Source organism: Vulpes vulpes, chromosome 13 (genome assembly GCF_048418805.1).
Source record: "Vulpes vulpes isolate BD-2025 chromosome 13, VulVul3, whole genome shotgun sequence".
Lineage (NCBI taxonomy): Eukaryota > Metazoa > Chordata > Mammalia > Carnivora > Canidae > Vulpes > Vulpes vulpes.
In genome coordinates, this window is record NC_132792.1 from 33,142,444 (window position 1) to 33,158,337 (window position 15,894).

General features: G+C 42.4%; 1 protein-coding gene across 5 annotated transcripts in view; it reads left to right on the forward strand.

The window, feature by feature from the left end:
• Nucleotides 1-12,288: 12,288 nt before the first annotated feature.
• UBR5 (ubiquitin protein ligase E3 component n-recognin 5) overlaps nt 12,289-15,894 on the forward strand; it is a 136,744-nt gene continuing 133,138 nt past the window's right edge. For 2 of the 5 annotated variants that reach the window (XM_072734121.1, XM_072734122.1), the window contains exon 1: nt 12,528-12,876. In XM_072734121.1, coding sequence (XP_072590222.1) covers nt 12,815-12,876 — 62 coding nt within the window. In that variant the 5' untranslated portion in view covers nt 12,528-12,814. Of the gene's footprint in view, nt 12,391-12,527; nt 12,877-13,044; nt 13,307-15,894 lie in introns of those variants that run through there. The other 3 variants (XM_072734125.1, XM_072734124.1, XM_072734123.1) reach the window with 3 other exon arrangements.

The following is a 15,894-nucleotide window of genomic DNA, read 5'->3' on the forward strand; positions in this document are numbered from 1 at the left end:
ATTTGGACAGGTAGCTCAATCCCACACCTAAACTGTACTTTAATCCCTATATTGGTTACTTGGGACAATTTATGACAGACTTTCATAACCTTAAATACAAAACAAAATTTGGAGATAGTTGTCATTTATTCATGCATGCATGAATATGAATATATATATATATATTTTTTTAACCTATTGAGGCAATACTGGTGACAGTTACTCACTGGCAGAAAACCCAGGGGAGCATGATATAGTCATTTCCATAAGGGAGCGCACTGCATATAGAAGGGAGTTAAGCCGACAAATAACAGGGACAGTAGATGGTGAGAGAAGAAGTGTGAAGACTGAAACTTGGAGGTTCAGGGGAAGGAGGAGTAATCTCATGTGACAGTGGAGATGAGGGAAACCATTACCAACAAAGTGGCATATGGACCCAGGGCTGAGGATGGGCAGCTTCTGGCAGGATGCATGTGGCAGTGAGCGTAACATGAATTTTTGTGTGGAAGTGAGTATTTGATTTTTTTATTTGTGGTTTTTATTGACCATGTTTTGAATCAAAGTGTAAGCAACTTTGTTAAGAATAGGAATTGTGTACTACACTTCTTTTATGACTGTGCTGCTTCTACCCAGTGTTCTATATATATCTAGAATGAATGTCCCTTCTTTCCGCAATTTCTCCTCAGAGACTCCTCTAACAAAACCCTTCCCCTAGGCTTTTATCTGTCATTTCTGTGTTCAAATCATATCCATCTTGTGAGACCACCTTCCTTTTCTTTTGGGGGGGGGGGAGGACTCAACTGCTTTCTAACTCTTATTTAAAAAGCTGAACCACATGTAATTGTTTCTGTAGATCAAAAGTGGTCAAATACTGACAATTTTATATGGTTCACCCTAATGTATTCTCTTCCACTGAATTGGCACTCACTTAGTCCCACTTTGTAGTACTTCCCAGTATTAGAGTTTCAATTACCTTCTTTCTTTCTTTCTTGGCTTTCCCTGTGTCTCCCACCAAATGTAAGCCCCACGAAAGTAAGAAAGGTACTGTCTTCTCTTTACTGTATTCCTAGCTTCTAACAATTGTAGGTGCTCAATATTTGTTTAATGATGAATAAATGCTCTAGGGTTTGGGCATTAAACAGATTTTATCCAGCTGTGAGGTTGGGTGAGTCTTTCCAGGTCTCACTGAGCTCCAAAAACTAAGTTATGGGGTGTACTAGGTCAGTGGTTCCCAAAGCTCATCAGAGTGGCTTTTGGAGAGGGTTAAACATACAGATTCCAAGGCCCACTCCAGACCAATGGAATCATAATGGTGAGGAGGGGCCCAGAAACCTTAGATACCTTTGCCTCCCAAGCTGCCTCTTACATAGCCACTGAAACAGCTGTCTGCCTACACTTGGGTACCACCAGTCTCCATGGGGTCATGCGGAGAGGACTGCATCTTGTCTTGCTCACTGCTGGGTTCCTAGTGCATGGCACAATGTCTAACAAACAGTAATGATCAATTGTTGAATGCATGTGGAGGGCTTTTCCATTTCTGAGGGCCATCTCAAGCTGCCAAGGTCCATTAGGTTAGCTGAAAGAGGTCGTACATGGATTGACCTTGAGAGTTTTTGAGGGTCTCCTTGGGCTCCCCAATTCAAGATGCTTGTTTATTTGTGATAGTGTGTGACAAGCCAGGTTTCGCCTCTCTGAGCCTTAGATTCCTCTGTGAAATAAGGGTATTGTGTTCATAAGGACCTCTGGGGTTCTATTGGACTTTACCTTGCTTTCTTCGATGACTCCTTTACTTACTAACTGTGTGACTTCGGGCAAGTGACTTACCTCTTGCTAAAGTAACCCCTTTTCTCTCAGCCCTCACCACAGGATTTTAAGCCCACTGAGAGCAGAGACCTTGCCCATCTCATCGCATCTATCCACAATGCTTAGTGCTTGGTATGTAGTAGTCACTCAGGAAATCATTCTTTGGATGAATAATAGAGACGTTTAAAAAATGCAATGAGAAGGTAGAAGCTAGCATACATAACCAAAAATTATATATATTAACCTGAACCCACTGTACTGCTAGTGGAAGTATACGGTCTTACAACAACTTTTCTTTCCTTTTTTTTTGAATGATAAATTTATTAAGATATAATTAACATATCTTAAAAGTAACCCTTTTAAGTGTAAAGTAAGTGGTTTTTAGTATTTCACAGAGCTGCACAACCATCACCACTATCTGATTCCAAAACATTTTCACCCCCCGCTCCCAATAACCCCATGTCCATTAGCTGTCACTTTCCCTTTAGTCCTCCCAGCCCCTGGCAATCACTAATCTATTTCTCATCTTTATAGATTTGCCTCTTTTGGACGCATTATATGAATAGAAATGTACTGTATTTGGTCTTTTGTGTCTGCCCTCTTTCACTTACTATAATGTTTCCAAGGTTCATTCATGCTGTGGCATACATCATCAGTCTTCCGTTCCTTTTTATGGTAAATAATATTCCATCGTAATGATATACCACATTGAATTTATCCAATTATCAGTGATAGACATTTAAGTTGTTTCCACGTTTTTCTCAGTTAGGAATAATGGTGCTATGAACATTTGTGTACAAGTTTTTATGAGGACATAAGTTTTCAGTTCTTTTGGGTATATACCTAGGAGTAGTCTTATGACTACTACTTTGACTTTTTGAGTAACTGTCAAAACTGTCACAACTGTCAAACTGTTTTCCAAAGTGGCTGCTCCATTTTGCAATCCCATCAACAGTGTATGAGGGTTTCAATTTCTTCCCATCCTCTCCAGTGTTCACTATTGTCTGTATTTTTTATTTTCGCTATCCCAGTAGATGAGAAGTGCTATCTCATTGTGGGTTTGATTTGAATCCCTCTAATGGCTAAAGATGTTGAGCATCTTGTCATGTGCTTATTGGCCATTTGTATATATTCTTTGGAGAAATGTTACTCAAGTCCTTTGCCTATTTTTTCTCTCAGGATTTTAAAACTTTTATTTGGCAGTGTGGTGTATGGTTTATCTGGTTCTGGAAGCTTGACTTCATTTAAGACAATTCAGTGCTCTTGGATAGTCTTTGTCTCCTAATCTGAGCTTTAATTGTTCATCTTCAATTTTCCTATATATTCCTATATATTTCATACTGAGCTCTTCGATGGAGCAATCAGGAGTAAAACACTCTGCCTTTTCTCTGCAGCTTGTTAACATTTCTACACCTTCAGAAACCAGTACTTTACCGTTTCTTATCCATCTTCTTTCATAAACATTAGCTCATCATCAGCCTTTCCTGCCCCCTTCACCCATTTCTTTTCTTTTTTTAAATTTTATTTATTTATACATGACAGACAGGAAGAGAGAGAGGCAGAGACACAGGCAGAGGGAGAAGCAGGCTCCATGCAGGGAGCCTGACATGGGATTTGATCCAGGGTCTCCAAGATCACACCCCAGGCTGAAGGTGGAGCTAAACCGCTGGGCCACCGGGGCTGCCCCCCTTCACCCATTTTTAAATTGGATTTTTGTCTTTGATTGTTTAGTTATAAAGGTTTTTTATATATTCTGGATGCTGGTCTCAGTATCAGATATATGATTTGCAAACACTATCTTCCATTCGGCGGATTGCCTTCCTACTTTCTTGCTGGTGTTCTTTGAAGCACAAAAAGTGTTACATTTTGATGAAGTCCAACTTAGCTACTTTTTAAAATTTTTTTTTAAAGATTTTATTTATTTATTCATGACAGAGAGAGAGAGAGAGAGAGAGAGAGAGAGATAGACAGAGGAAGAAGCAGAGGGAGCCTGATGTGGGACTCGATACCGGGTCTCCAGGATCATACCCTGGGCTGAAGGCGGCGCTAAACCGCTGGGCCACTGGGGCTGCCCCCAACTTATCTACTTTTAAAAATTGTGTTTTTGTCCCAAGAAATAATCACTTTATGTAAGGCTACAAAGATTTCCTCCTATATTTTCTTTCAAGACTCTTAAGGCTTTAGCTCTTACATTTAGGTCTATGATTCATTTTGAGTTAGTATTTTTATATAGTGGGTGTGCCTGGCTGGCTCAGTCAGTAGAGCATGCAGCTCGAGTCGTGAGTTCACTGTTGATCTCAGGGTCATGGGTTCAAGCCCCACATAGGGCATAGAGCTTATTTAAAAATAAATAAATAATTATATAAGATTTTAAAAATAATAAAAATTTATATTTGGTTTGAGGTAGAGCCATTTTTTTCTTTTTCTAATTTTTTAATTTTTAATTTTTTTTACTTTTGAGAGAGAAAGAGAGAGAGAGAGCTGGGGAGAGAGGTAGGGGCAGAGGGAGAGTGAAAATCTTAGGCAGGCTCCATGCCCAAAGTGGATCCTGATGTAGGGGTCAATCTCAGGACTCTGATATCATGACCTGAGACAAAATCAAGAGTTGGATACTTAACTGACTGAGCCACCCATGTACCCTAAGCCATCTTTCCTTTTATAAAATCTTTTTCTATAGTGAAAAGTAGCACACATATAGAAAAGTACACAAAATAAAAATGTATAGCTAAACAGATGACCATAAAATGAATATCCTGTAACCAATATCCAAGTCAGCAAATAGAATACGATTAGCATTCCAGAAGGTCCCCTTATGCTGCTTCCCAATCAGTATCCTCCCTTCCCCATGAAGTACCTGCTACTGGTTAAGGTAAACTCTTGTTTGCTTTTCTTATTAGTTTTGTTACCTAAACATAGTTTAGTTTAGTATAGTTTACTTTGCTGTGTACCATAGTTCCACTTTGCTGATTTTTGAAGCTCATATCAACAGAACTGTACCATCTCTGGCTTTTACTCAACATTATCTTTTTGGGATTCATTCAAGTTTTGCAAGTAACTGTAGCTCATTCATATTTATTGCTGTATGGTATTATTTTGCATGAACATACCATAATCTATTTTTGATGGTCATCGGAATTGTTAACAGTTTGCAGCTTTTATAAATAGTGATGTTATGAACATGATTTTTCTTGTCTCTTGGTGCACTGTGCATGCACATGTATTGAGTGGAATATATACTCTGGAGTGGAATTGTTAGTCACCTGTATGTTTCACCCTTACAGAGAATGACAGCCTGTTTTCCAAGGTGATTATTATCGGTTTAAGCTCTAACCAGCTGTAAATAAGAGTCCTTGTTCCATGTTCTCCCTCACCAATACTTTTTATTGTCAGTTTGTTTGATTACAGCCATCCTGGAGGGTGTTTATTTATTTTTTTTTAAATTTTTATTTATTTATGATAGTCACAGAGAGAGAGAGAGAGAGAGAGGCAGAGACACAGGCAGAGGGAGAAGCAGGCTCCATGCACCGGGAGCCCGATGTGGGATTCGATCCTGGGTCTCCAGGATCGCGCCCTGGGCCAAAGGCAGGCGCCAAACCACTGCGCCACCCAGGGATCCCCTGGAGGGTGTTTAATAGTATTTCATTGTGGTTTTAATTTGCTTTTCCTTGATGACTAATGAGGTTGAGCACCTTTTCTTATGTTTATTGCTCATTTGTGTATTTCTTTGGAGGAATGCCTATTCTAGTCTTTTGTCCATTAAAAAAATTTGGTTCTCTTTTATTTTACTATGTAATTTCTAGGAATTTTAAAATATATTCTAGATGTGAGTCCTTTGTCAGTAATATATATTGCAGATATCTTCTTTCATTTTGTGGCTAATTTTTTCAATCTCTTAATGTTGTCATTTTGATGAGCAGGAATTCTTATTTATAATATAGTCTAAAATAATGATCTTTTCTGTCTATGATTAGAGCTTATAGTAGGAAGCTATATTTTAGCTTTAGGTTTAGGAAGTCTTCCCCTATCCTAAGGTCATATACATATCCTTTCATATTCTTAGAGATTTTATTATTTGGCATTTATTTATTGATATTTTTATTATTTTAAGTAGGCTCCACACCCAGTGTGAAGCCCAACATGGAGCCCAATGTGGGCTTGCGCTCATGACTCTGAGAACAAGACCTAAGGGAGATCAAGAGTCAGTTGCTTAACTGGCTGAGACACCAAGGTGCCCTTCTTATTTGTCTGATACATTCAGATTTACAATCTACCTGGATTTTTGTGTATGATGTGGGTAGGGGTTAAGTTTAATTTCTTAAAATAATGATATCCAGTCATCCTGGCACAACTTATTGCAAACACCTTTCTTTCCCAATTGCCCTGAAATGCCTATGGTATTAAAGTCATATGTTTATTATCCTTTGGTCTGTGTCTGAGCTGCTTATTATTTCATTGATCTCTTTGTCTCTCCTATACATTTCCACTGGAGTGGAGAAGAAGCGTTAGAATTTTGATTGAGATGATGCTAAATCTATAGATGAGGGAGAATTTACAACTTTATCATAATATATTCCCCCATTTATTTAGATCATCTTTGATTTTTCTCAAAAATAATTTAAAGCTTTCTGTGTAGGTAGGGGCACCTGGGCGGCTTAGTTAGTTAAACATCAGACTATTTATTTATTTATTTATTTATTTATTTATTTATTTATAGATAGAGAACACAAGCAGGGGGAGCAGCAGAGCAACAGAGGGAGGAGAAGCAGCTCCGCACTGGGATTGTGGGGCAATCCCAGGACCCTGACATCATGACCTGAGCCAAGGCAGATGCCTAACCGACTAAGCCACCCCAAGCATCAGACTCTTGATTTTGGCTCAGGTCAGGATTGGGGGTTGTGAGACTGAGCTCCATGTCAGGCTCTGTGCTCAGTGTGGAGTCTGCTTGGGATTCTCTCTCCCTCTGCCCCTGCCCCTCCCCTGCTTGCTCTCTCTCTAAAAATAAATAGATAAAATCTGAAAAAAGAAAAGAAAAGAAAGTTATCTGTGTAGAGGGTTTTTTTTTTTTTAAGATTTTATCTATCTATTCATGAGAGAGAGAAAGAGAGAGAGGGGAAGAGATACAGGCAGAGGGAGAAGCAGGCTCCATGCAGGGAGCCTTGACGTGGGACTTGATCTCTGGTCTCCAGGATAAGGCCCTGAACTGAAGGCGGTGCTAAACCACTGAGACACCCGGGCTGCCCTGTGTAGAGGTTTTACACATATTTTATTGAGTTTGTTCTTATATATTGGATATTTTTAGTTTTTATATTATCTTAAATGGTATTTTAAATATTTCATTTTCTAATTCTTGTTAGGTTTTAGTATATAAAAACAGTTGATCTTTGTTAGACATTAAGCTTATTTCTGGTTATTTTGCTAAACTTGCTTATTAGTTCTAAGTTTTTATATGTTAAAATATGTCCTATGAAACTAATGATGCTTTTATATCTTACTTTCTAATCCCTATACATATCTTTTGAGGGATGAACAATTTTTATATGGCTCAGATCAGGAGTCTGAGTCCTGAGGACATCTGTTCATTTGTTGGTGTTCTTCCTCATATTCTCTTTGGCCTGTTGGAGTGAATCCTCCCTATAGTAAATCATGGCCTCATTCTACTTCTAATCCGGAGTGGCTGTCAAAGCCTGGTACTTCTGGCCAACCTCATAAGTCTGTGCCTCAAGTGGACAAACTTATATGTGGGCTTCAGACACACAAATTTGAGGAGAAATAGTCACTTCCTCTTTCTTGCCAAAATCTTGAGGTGCTCTAAAGTGACCTAGCAATGATTGGTCTTGTGGGGTAGCATGCATTGCACATTCTACCTGAAGATATGCTTAGAGACCTGGAAATGGTAGAGACCATGGGATGAGTTGGTGCTTTTGTGCTTGTGGAAGAAGTCCAAAGCCTGGTACCTCCACTTAATTCTGTAGAAGTTGCCAGAAATGCTGTTGTCCTTATAGTACATGACTACCACTTTCCAGTCCAGTTCTACTTGCCTAGTCACTCTGGTCCTCAGGTGACCCTATAGGTGGTGTTAATCACTGGTTACCAGGACTGTACCTCTGCTGACTTTGGCAATTGCTTTGGAAAATTAATCCCTATACTTTAAAATTCTTTTTCTTGTCTTATTGTACTAGCTGGAACCCTAGTGTGATGTTGAAAAGGAGTGGTGAGAACAGACATTCTTGTTTCCTTTTTTTTTTTTTTAAGATTTTATTTGTTTATTCATGAGAGACATAGAGAGAAGGCAGAGACACAGGCAGAGGGAGAAGCAGGCTCTCTGCAGGGAGCCTGTTGTGGGACTTGATTCTGGAACTCCAGGATCACTCCCTGAGCCAAGGCAGACACTCAACCTCTGAGCCACCCACGCGTCCCAAAGAAGTCTCTTTCTATTCATAGTTTACTGAGGAATTTTCTTCATGAATAGTTAGTTGTAGAACATTGTAATATTCTTTTTCTTACTCCTTTGAAATGATTTATTTATTCTTTCTGTCAATATGATTAATTACATTTGTTGATTTCTGTGTCAAACTATCCAATTTTTTTATGGTCTACTATTCTTGCTATATTCTGTTGAATTTGTTTGGCTAATATTGTTTAAGATTTTTTAATAGACTTTATTTTTCAGAGCACTTTTAGGTTACAGCAAAATTGAGAGGATGGTACAGAACTTCCCCTAGATTCCCTGCCTCTACACATGTATAGCCTTGTCCATTATCAACATCCCTTAACAGAGTAGTCTGTTTGTCAAAACTGATGAGTCTACACTGACACAACATTATCACCCATAGTGTACATTAGGATTCACTCCAGGTGTTGTAAATTCCATAGGTTTAGACAAATTTAAAATGAAATGTATCCATCATTAGAGTATCATACAGAATAGTTTTAGTACCTTAGAAATCTTTTGTGCTTTACCAATCCATCCCTCTCTCTACTAACCTCTGGCAACCACTGATCTTTTTACTGTCTCCACAGTTTTGCCTTTTACAGAATGTCATATAGTTGGAATCATAGAGTATGTAGCCTTTCAGGTTGGCTTCTTTCACTTAGTAATGTGCATTTAATATTCCTCCATATCTATTCATGCTTGATAGCTCATTTCTTTTTAGTGCTGAATAATATCCCATTGTGCAGATACATTACAGTTTACCTATGCATTCACCTACTAAAAGACATCTTGGTTGCTTATAGGTCTTGGCAATTATGAGCAAAGCTATAAACACCTGTGTGCAGATTTTTGCATGGACATAAATTTTCAAGTCCTTTGAGTAGATATCAAGAGTGTGATTACTGGGTCATATGTTAAGAGTACGTTACTTTGTAAGAAATCACCAAACTATCTTCTAAAGTGGCCATACCAGTTTTCATTCCCATTCTTGTTGCTCTACATTTTTGTCAGCATTTGGCATATTTTGGATTTTTAAGCCCCATTGTTTTACTCAGTCAACATTTATATGCCTACATATTTTCTTCCCTTTTGTTCTTCATACCTTTGTGCCTCTCTGAGCTTACATTGGGGGATCATTTTCTTTTTGCTTAAAGAATACCCTTTAATATGAGTTGACTGTCAAAAATATCTCACATTTCTTTTTCTTTCTTTGTCTTTCCTTTTTTTGGGAATGTCTTTATTTTTCTTTCATTCTTTGGCCTTTGGAGTATGCTTTCCCCACAAGTGGGGAAAGTATAAAGTGTCAGGAAGTTAACCCAGGAACAGTCCTCAACCATTGAGGGATGGAGTTGATGGATAAATACCTCCAGCTTCCTCCCCACTAAGTGAGATAATTTTGAGATGTGTCCCCTCACAGTCTCTCAGATGGTCCCCAGTGGGATTGCATTCCAGTTGCCCACAGTGTTAAAACATGCATTAGCCCATCTTTTATGCAGCTTTTCCTCTTTCTTTTCTCATTTCTCCATTCATTTGTTTTCAAAGGGAGAATTAGTCCAAATTTTTAGAAAAGAGCCCTCCCTCCCCCAGTCTTCTTTTCTAGGCTTATATTGTACTTGGCTACTTCAAAGAGGTTCTGCTTGAACCCTGCTTATCTCCATTCTGTATCTGTATTCTCTCCTGCCCTGTCTGTGTGATGGGCTTGCACAACTCTGTGCCTTTATTCTGGTTTTTCTCTGTGCAGAGTATGATTGATCCTCCCAAGTATTGGGGGTCTGGAAAAGGAAAATTCTCCTTAACAAGCCAGCCTGGGACAACAAAAAGTCTGCAATTCCAAGATGGTCATCAAAGACTAAATGTGCAGTTCAAAAGGGCTGCCTAGAGTGAGAAGATGGGCCTTTAACCAGGAGAGTCTCAGAACTTGGCAACTAGGGGTGGATTAATCAAGGAAACAAGGTATAAAACGATGAAGAAAGACAGTTTTGGAAGAAAGAAGCAATATATGGGTGTATTGTGGAGTTTGTTCAGGGGGCAAATATAAAGTGCTTAAGTTTAAGCTAGATATTCTATTTGCTCTGAACATTCTTGAAATCTCAGCTTAAATGACTTTTCTTAATTGTCTTGGCTTGAATCACTTCCTCTGTTAACTTCCATAGCACTCTTATTGCATTCATCATATCACATTTTTCCTAGGGCTTTGAATAATCTGTTCCTTTTAAATTATTAACTAGATGGCAGCTATGGTATAGTGGTAAGAGTGGAGTGAGATGGAGTGAGATGACCTGGGTTTCAGTCTCAGCTTCAACACTTACCTAAAGTGTTTGAGCCTCAGTGTTCTCATCTACATAATGGGGATAATATTAATTACCCCATTGTGTAATTTGAGTATTAAAAGAAATAAATATATAAAGTGGTACATAGTGGGCACTGTTGACACATTAAAGTTCCCATTTGCTGAGCCTACCAAGTGTTATGAACTGCTCCAGGTACTTGACAAACATTATCTTATTTAGACCTCACTTTGCCCTATGTAGATCTGTAACTATGGAATGTTTCACAAATGAGAGAAAAGATACTATGATAGGCTAAATAATTTAATCAGGATCACATAGTTAAGTAGCAGAAACAGGACAGAAATCCAGTTCTGTCTGACTCTAAAGCTAGCAGTGGGGATCCCTGGGTGGCGCAGCGGTTTGGCGCCTGCCTTTGGCCCAGGGCGCGATCCTGGAGACCCGGGATCGAATCCCATGTCAGGCTCCCGGTGCATGGAGCCTGCTTCTCCCTCTGCCTGTGTCTCTGCCTCTCTCTCTCTCTCTGTGACTATCATAAATAAAAATTAAAAAAAAAAAAATAAAGCTAGCAGTGTCCATTGGTCTACCCTGTTTCCCTATGGCTTGCGAGGACTAAATACCAGCCCTGAAATCACTTTTTAGTCTAAACTAATCTGGGCCAATTTTGGAGCTGGCGACCTACAAAACTGTTCCATTATCTGTCTCAAGGGGGTACCTGCTTCATCCTGATTTATAAATAAATGTTCATATATTTTGCCCAAAAGAACTTCCTAAGCAAAGATGTGTGTGCATATGTAATGCATCAACAGAAGAAAAGCGATATTTAACATTAAGAACGTTTCCCAGGACTTCTGATTTAACAAACATCCACACAAACTGGAGAAGCAGCTTAATTTTCACTCTTTGCTTTGAAAGGGGTACTTGATTTTTTTGAAGGAGCCATGGAAGCCTTTGAGAAGAAAGCTATGAACTGGTTCTCTAGAAAAAAAAAAAAAGGAATTCCTTAGAAAAAAGATCCATTCAAGAAATTGCCGGTTTGATCCCACTGACCATGAGTTGAAGAACGCCTTTGTAGAAGAGATATATCATCTTTCATTTCAAAGTAGTTAAAAAACCCCATGAATCACTTAAAGCAGGAAATTAGCGGAAATTTCCACATTTTGTCTTTGTGCAGGTGTGTGACGTGTTGCCGGGAACACTGGGGAGACTGGGGTGATAAAAGAAGTTGCTGCAAAGTCAGCTCTCCGATCCTGCGATAGGACCTTCTGGAAAGGTCCTTACATAACTACCTTACTTCTCCAATACTAGGCTGTGTATTTCTCGCCCCTTAAGTGATTTTGCACTTCCACTTTAAATATAACTGCGGGTGAAGGGCGAGATACAACAACAAAAAACCCCTAAAGATCCGCAGGATGATTAGGACCGCCCCAGGGAAATCAGAGCGAGGAGCGCAGAGCCCCTGTTCCTTCCCACGTCCCCGGGGACACACACTCAGCCTCCCTCGCAGACTCCTTCCCCGCCCCGGCGGGCTCCCCCGCGCCGCCTCCTTCCCTAACACGTGCTCTCCGGAACACTCACTCGGGAGCGCTCCCGCCCCCTGGGGGGCTGGGCTCGGGGCCGAACCGACCAATCGGCGCGCACCTTACAGCGCCGTGGCCCGACGACGTTGAGCCGCCCAATCGGAAGGGCCTTAGCGCCCGTTTCCCGGAGCCCCGCCCCCTCGCAGCCGTGCCCCCGCCCGCCGGTCTCCTCCCTCCTTCTCCTCCTCCCGTTCGCCCCTCCCCCGCCGCTCGGGAGCGGAGCCTGCGAGACGGAGAAACTGGGGCAGAAGTGAAGATGGCGGCGACGGTGCTGGCGGCGGCGGCGGCTCCTCGCCAGTGACGCGCGGTGCGGGCTCATCTCCCTCCCCACCTCCCTAGTCCGGACCCCGTCCGCCGCCGGGACCACACCGTCCCCGCAGCCCGCAGCCCGCCCCTCTCCGCCCTCCCCAGGCGCCCCCTCTCCCGACGCCCGGCCGCCGCTGGCGGCGGCGCGCCCCGAGTCCCGGCCGCCGGCCTCGCACTCCCGCGCGCTGTCGCGGGGGGAGCGGGTGGCGTGTTGATCCGCCCCTGCCCGCCCCGCCGGACCGCCGGGCCGCGGACACACGCCCGGCAGGGAGGCGGCGGCGGCCCCTGCGCATTCGCTTCCCTCCATTGGGGACTGGGAGGCGGCGGCGGCGGCAGTGGGTTTCGGGGAGGGGAAGGGGGCTCGGAGGGGGGTGGGCGAGAGCGGGGGGGGGCCGTCCTCGGGAGGAGGACGAGAAGGAAGCACCATGACGTCCATCCATTTCGTGGTTCACCCGCTGCCGGGCACCGAGGACCAGCTCAATGACAGGTAATGGGGCCGGCGGGCTGGCGGGCGGGGGGAGGGGCGCCTCCCCGCCCTCCCCTCCCCCATGAGGCCGCGCCGGGGCGGGCGCTGTGTTTACGCGCGGGCCGGCCGGCGCGGGGGGGGCCCTCACCGCCCCCGGCTAGGCCCCTTCCGGGGCAAACTTCTGGTCCCGGGGGTCCGGGGCCGCGGGGGGAGCGCGGTGGAGACGGTGCCCGCGGTGTGGACGGGAAGGCGCGCTGCGACCTCCTCCTTGCCCCCTCCCCGCCCCGTCTCCCTCGGAGGAGCCGCGTTGAACTCGGCGGAGATGATTGGGGGGGGGGATCAGGCTCCCGGGGCGGGGGGCGGGCTGTAATTACCGCCCGGCCCAGGCCCGAGGAATCCATATTAGTCAAAGTTGAATTGAGACAGACAATGCGGATGGGGGATGGTGGAGGTAAAAAGAGAGGGAAGAAGAGAAGCGGGGCGAGGGGCACGGGGGTAGACCGGGCTCGCCCGGGCCCCCGGGAGCTGTGTCCGGTGGGATAGTCTGGACCTGGCAAGTCTGGAGATCCCTGGGGAGGGGGAGGCTGATTCCCGGCAGATCGCGTCGGGGGGGGGGTATGGAAGCGCCATGATTATTGTTATTATTATTAAATTTGAGCTCCTGCAGTGAGGTTTGCCTGCCCGGGGAGGGGATGAATTCAGGCGGGGGTGGGGAAACGGATTGGATTCCCTTTGCTCTCCTTCCGTAATGGGGCTGGTGAGCTCCTTCTCCCAGCTCCTATGGTGCGAGCTTTTTTGTTTCCTTTTTTATTCTAATGATAGTGTTTTCCTGAGTTGTAATTTGACAGCTGAAAACCGTGCGTAGAGTCAAAGGAAAACTCTTACGTTTGCAGTTCGCAATGCTGCTTTCTTAACAAGCTGTAAATTTCTGGGATGGGTTTGCTATGGGCGGAGGAGGAATTATGATTTTTTTTTTTTTTTTTTTTGTCTTTAATAAGAAGGCTATTTTGGCTGTGAATTCCTCCCTTTGCCTCCTCCACTGTTCCTGCCAGTTTAGGATATTGAATTGCAGGGCCGCATGCTCTCAGGGAACTAAGATAAAGCAGGAAAAGTTCCTTCACTGTTGCAAAACAGACATGGAGAAGGTTGAGGGAGGCCTCCATTAAAGTAAGTCTTGAATATTTAAAGGAGCCAGAAAGTGGGGCATTTTAAGCCTTCCTCCCCCACAATGATCTAGCTGCTTTCTGTTTCTTTTGAGTATAAATGGCCATCTGGACCCAAGTTTAGAAGTTAGATAGGATTTTTGCTAAGTGACCGGGTGACATAAGTTGCATGACGTTGTTTGTCATGCGCTTCCCGGAGGGAGGAAGAGGCCTAACTTTCTGCTTAGACACTGGCCTCCGTCTCCGAGTATCTATCCGCCTCAGGTGGGGCGGAGAGCTGCTCAGTCCGAAAGCTGGGGGCTTAGTTTGTGGCACTGGTTCAGATTTGTCTAATCTTTGCTGTAGCCAAATTGTATTTAACATGTTTGTGAAACTTTCGAAATACTTGCTGAAAATACTGAAATAAATTTTGTCATTTATTTTCTTTGTTATGTAATCCTAATTCTGATTTTACTTCATTAGAGATAGAGATCTTTAAGACTTGAACATAAAGATTTTTTGGGTAAATTTTGGAACCGGGCTATTAGTGAGGATAGCTCTACTGTCATTCATAGAACCAAGTTGGTAGGGCTTGTGGTGTAACTTGCCTTGTAATTTAGGACATTGCACCAGTCAGGAGAGAGGGTAGGCCATGCTTTCTGTATTAGTCCTGCTTGATACCAAGAATCCTGACTGGCTTACTCAGTTGACTATGCCAAAACCTATTTTGTCTTGGACATTTTGATTCTTTTTTGTACATTGCTTTTACTTTAGCTTGTCTGAGAAATTTACAAGTAATGTATCCTTTTTTAAGCTACCTTTTCTTTAATTCCTAGTGTAAACAAGTAATCAGTTTTGTTTTTGAATCCCACAGGGTCAGTATACAATACTAAGAATATTTAGACCATTTTGAGTTTTTATGGACTAGAAGTGAGTGATTCAGATTATAAAACGTGTGCATCGAGGTGGCAGATATTTGAGAAAATAGTGCTGTAGGTCAAATTTTGGGGACCTGTAGTTAAGCTGGTAGCATAAAGAATGGTCTGTTGAGATTTGTGAGGACAGCATTGAGATAGTCATGCACCCTGTTTTGATGTAGCTGACTTACAGTGGAACTATTCTGTGTCTCCCCTCCAAAGGGAAAGATCCTCTTTGCATACCTCCTTGCAGAGTAATAGGATCAACCTATTGCTGCATTGCTTGACAAAAATCTGTTTACAAAACAGACTGGCTTCTGGAGCTCCTTAACCAGAACAAAAAGTCCAGAATATTTTCATCTTCACATTAAAAAAAAAAAAAAAACTACCAAGATTTAGTAAGTTTTGGTAATAGAAACTATAAACTATAGCTTGACTTATATAAGAAATGTGTCTGTGCCAGAAATGAAATGATAAATGATGTTTTCGGATGAAAAATGGTATAAATAAGTAGACTTTATTCTTTACATGAAAAGCAGTAAGATTGGAAAGGCAGTATGGTATAAATTGGTGAGTAAAAGAAAACTTAAGGGGCCTTAAACAAGTATTTTCTTCTGCAAATAAGTTTTCTTTTTAAAATAGTCACTTCCTGTTAAAAGTCAGTTTATTTTGTTCAGTGTAGTGGTGTGATGTCACAAATACCTAAAATGTACTTAGCATAAAAAATTTGTTTTTTTGTGTGTGTGTTTTCATTTTGTGTGTGTGTGTGTGTGTTTAAACTTGCTAATTCTGTAATAGTCTTTGTATATTGGGTTAAAATCCTTAATCTTTGCCCTGGGAGTCCCAATAATGAATACAGTTGATGCATATGGGTGGGGGTGGCTTGGGCAAAGGAGAGGAATTCAGAGAGCCTACAGTGATGATTGTGGCTTCCCAGAATGATTATAAGGTCCCTGTTGCTGAGTGGCTGGCCCTATGCA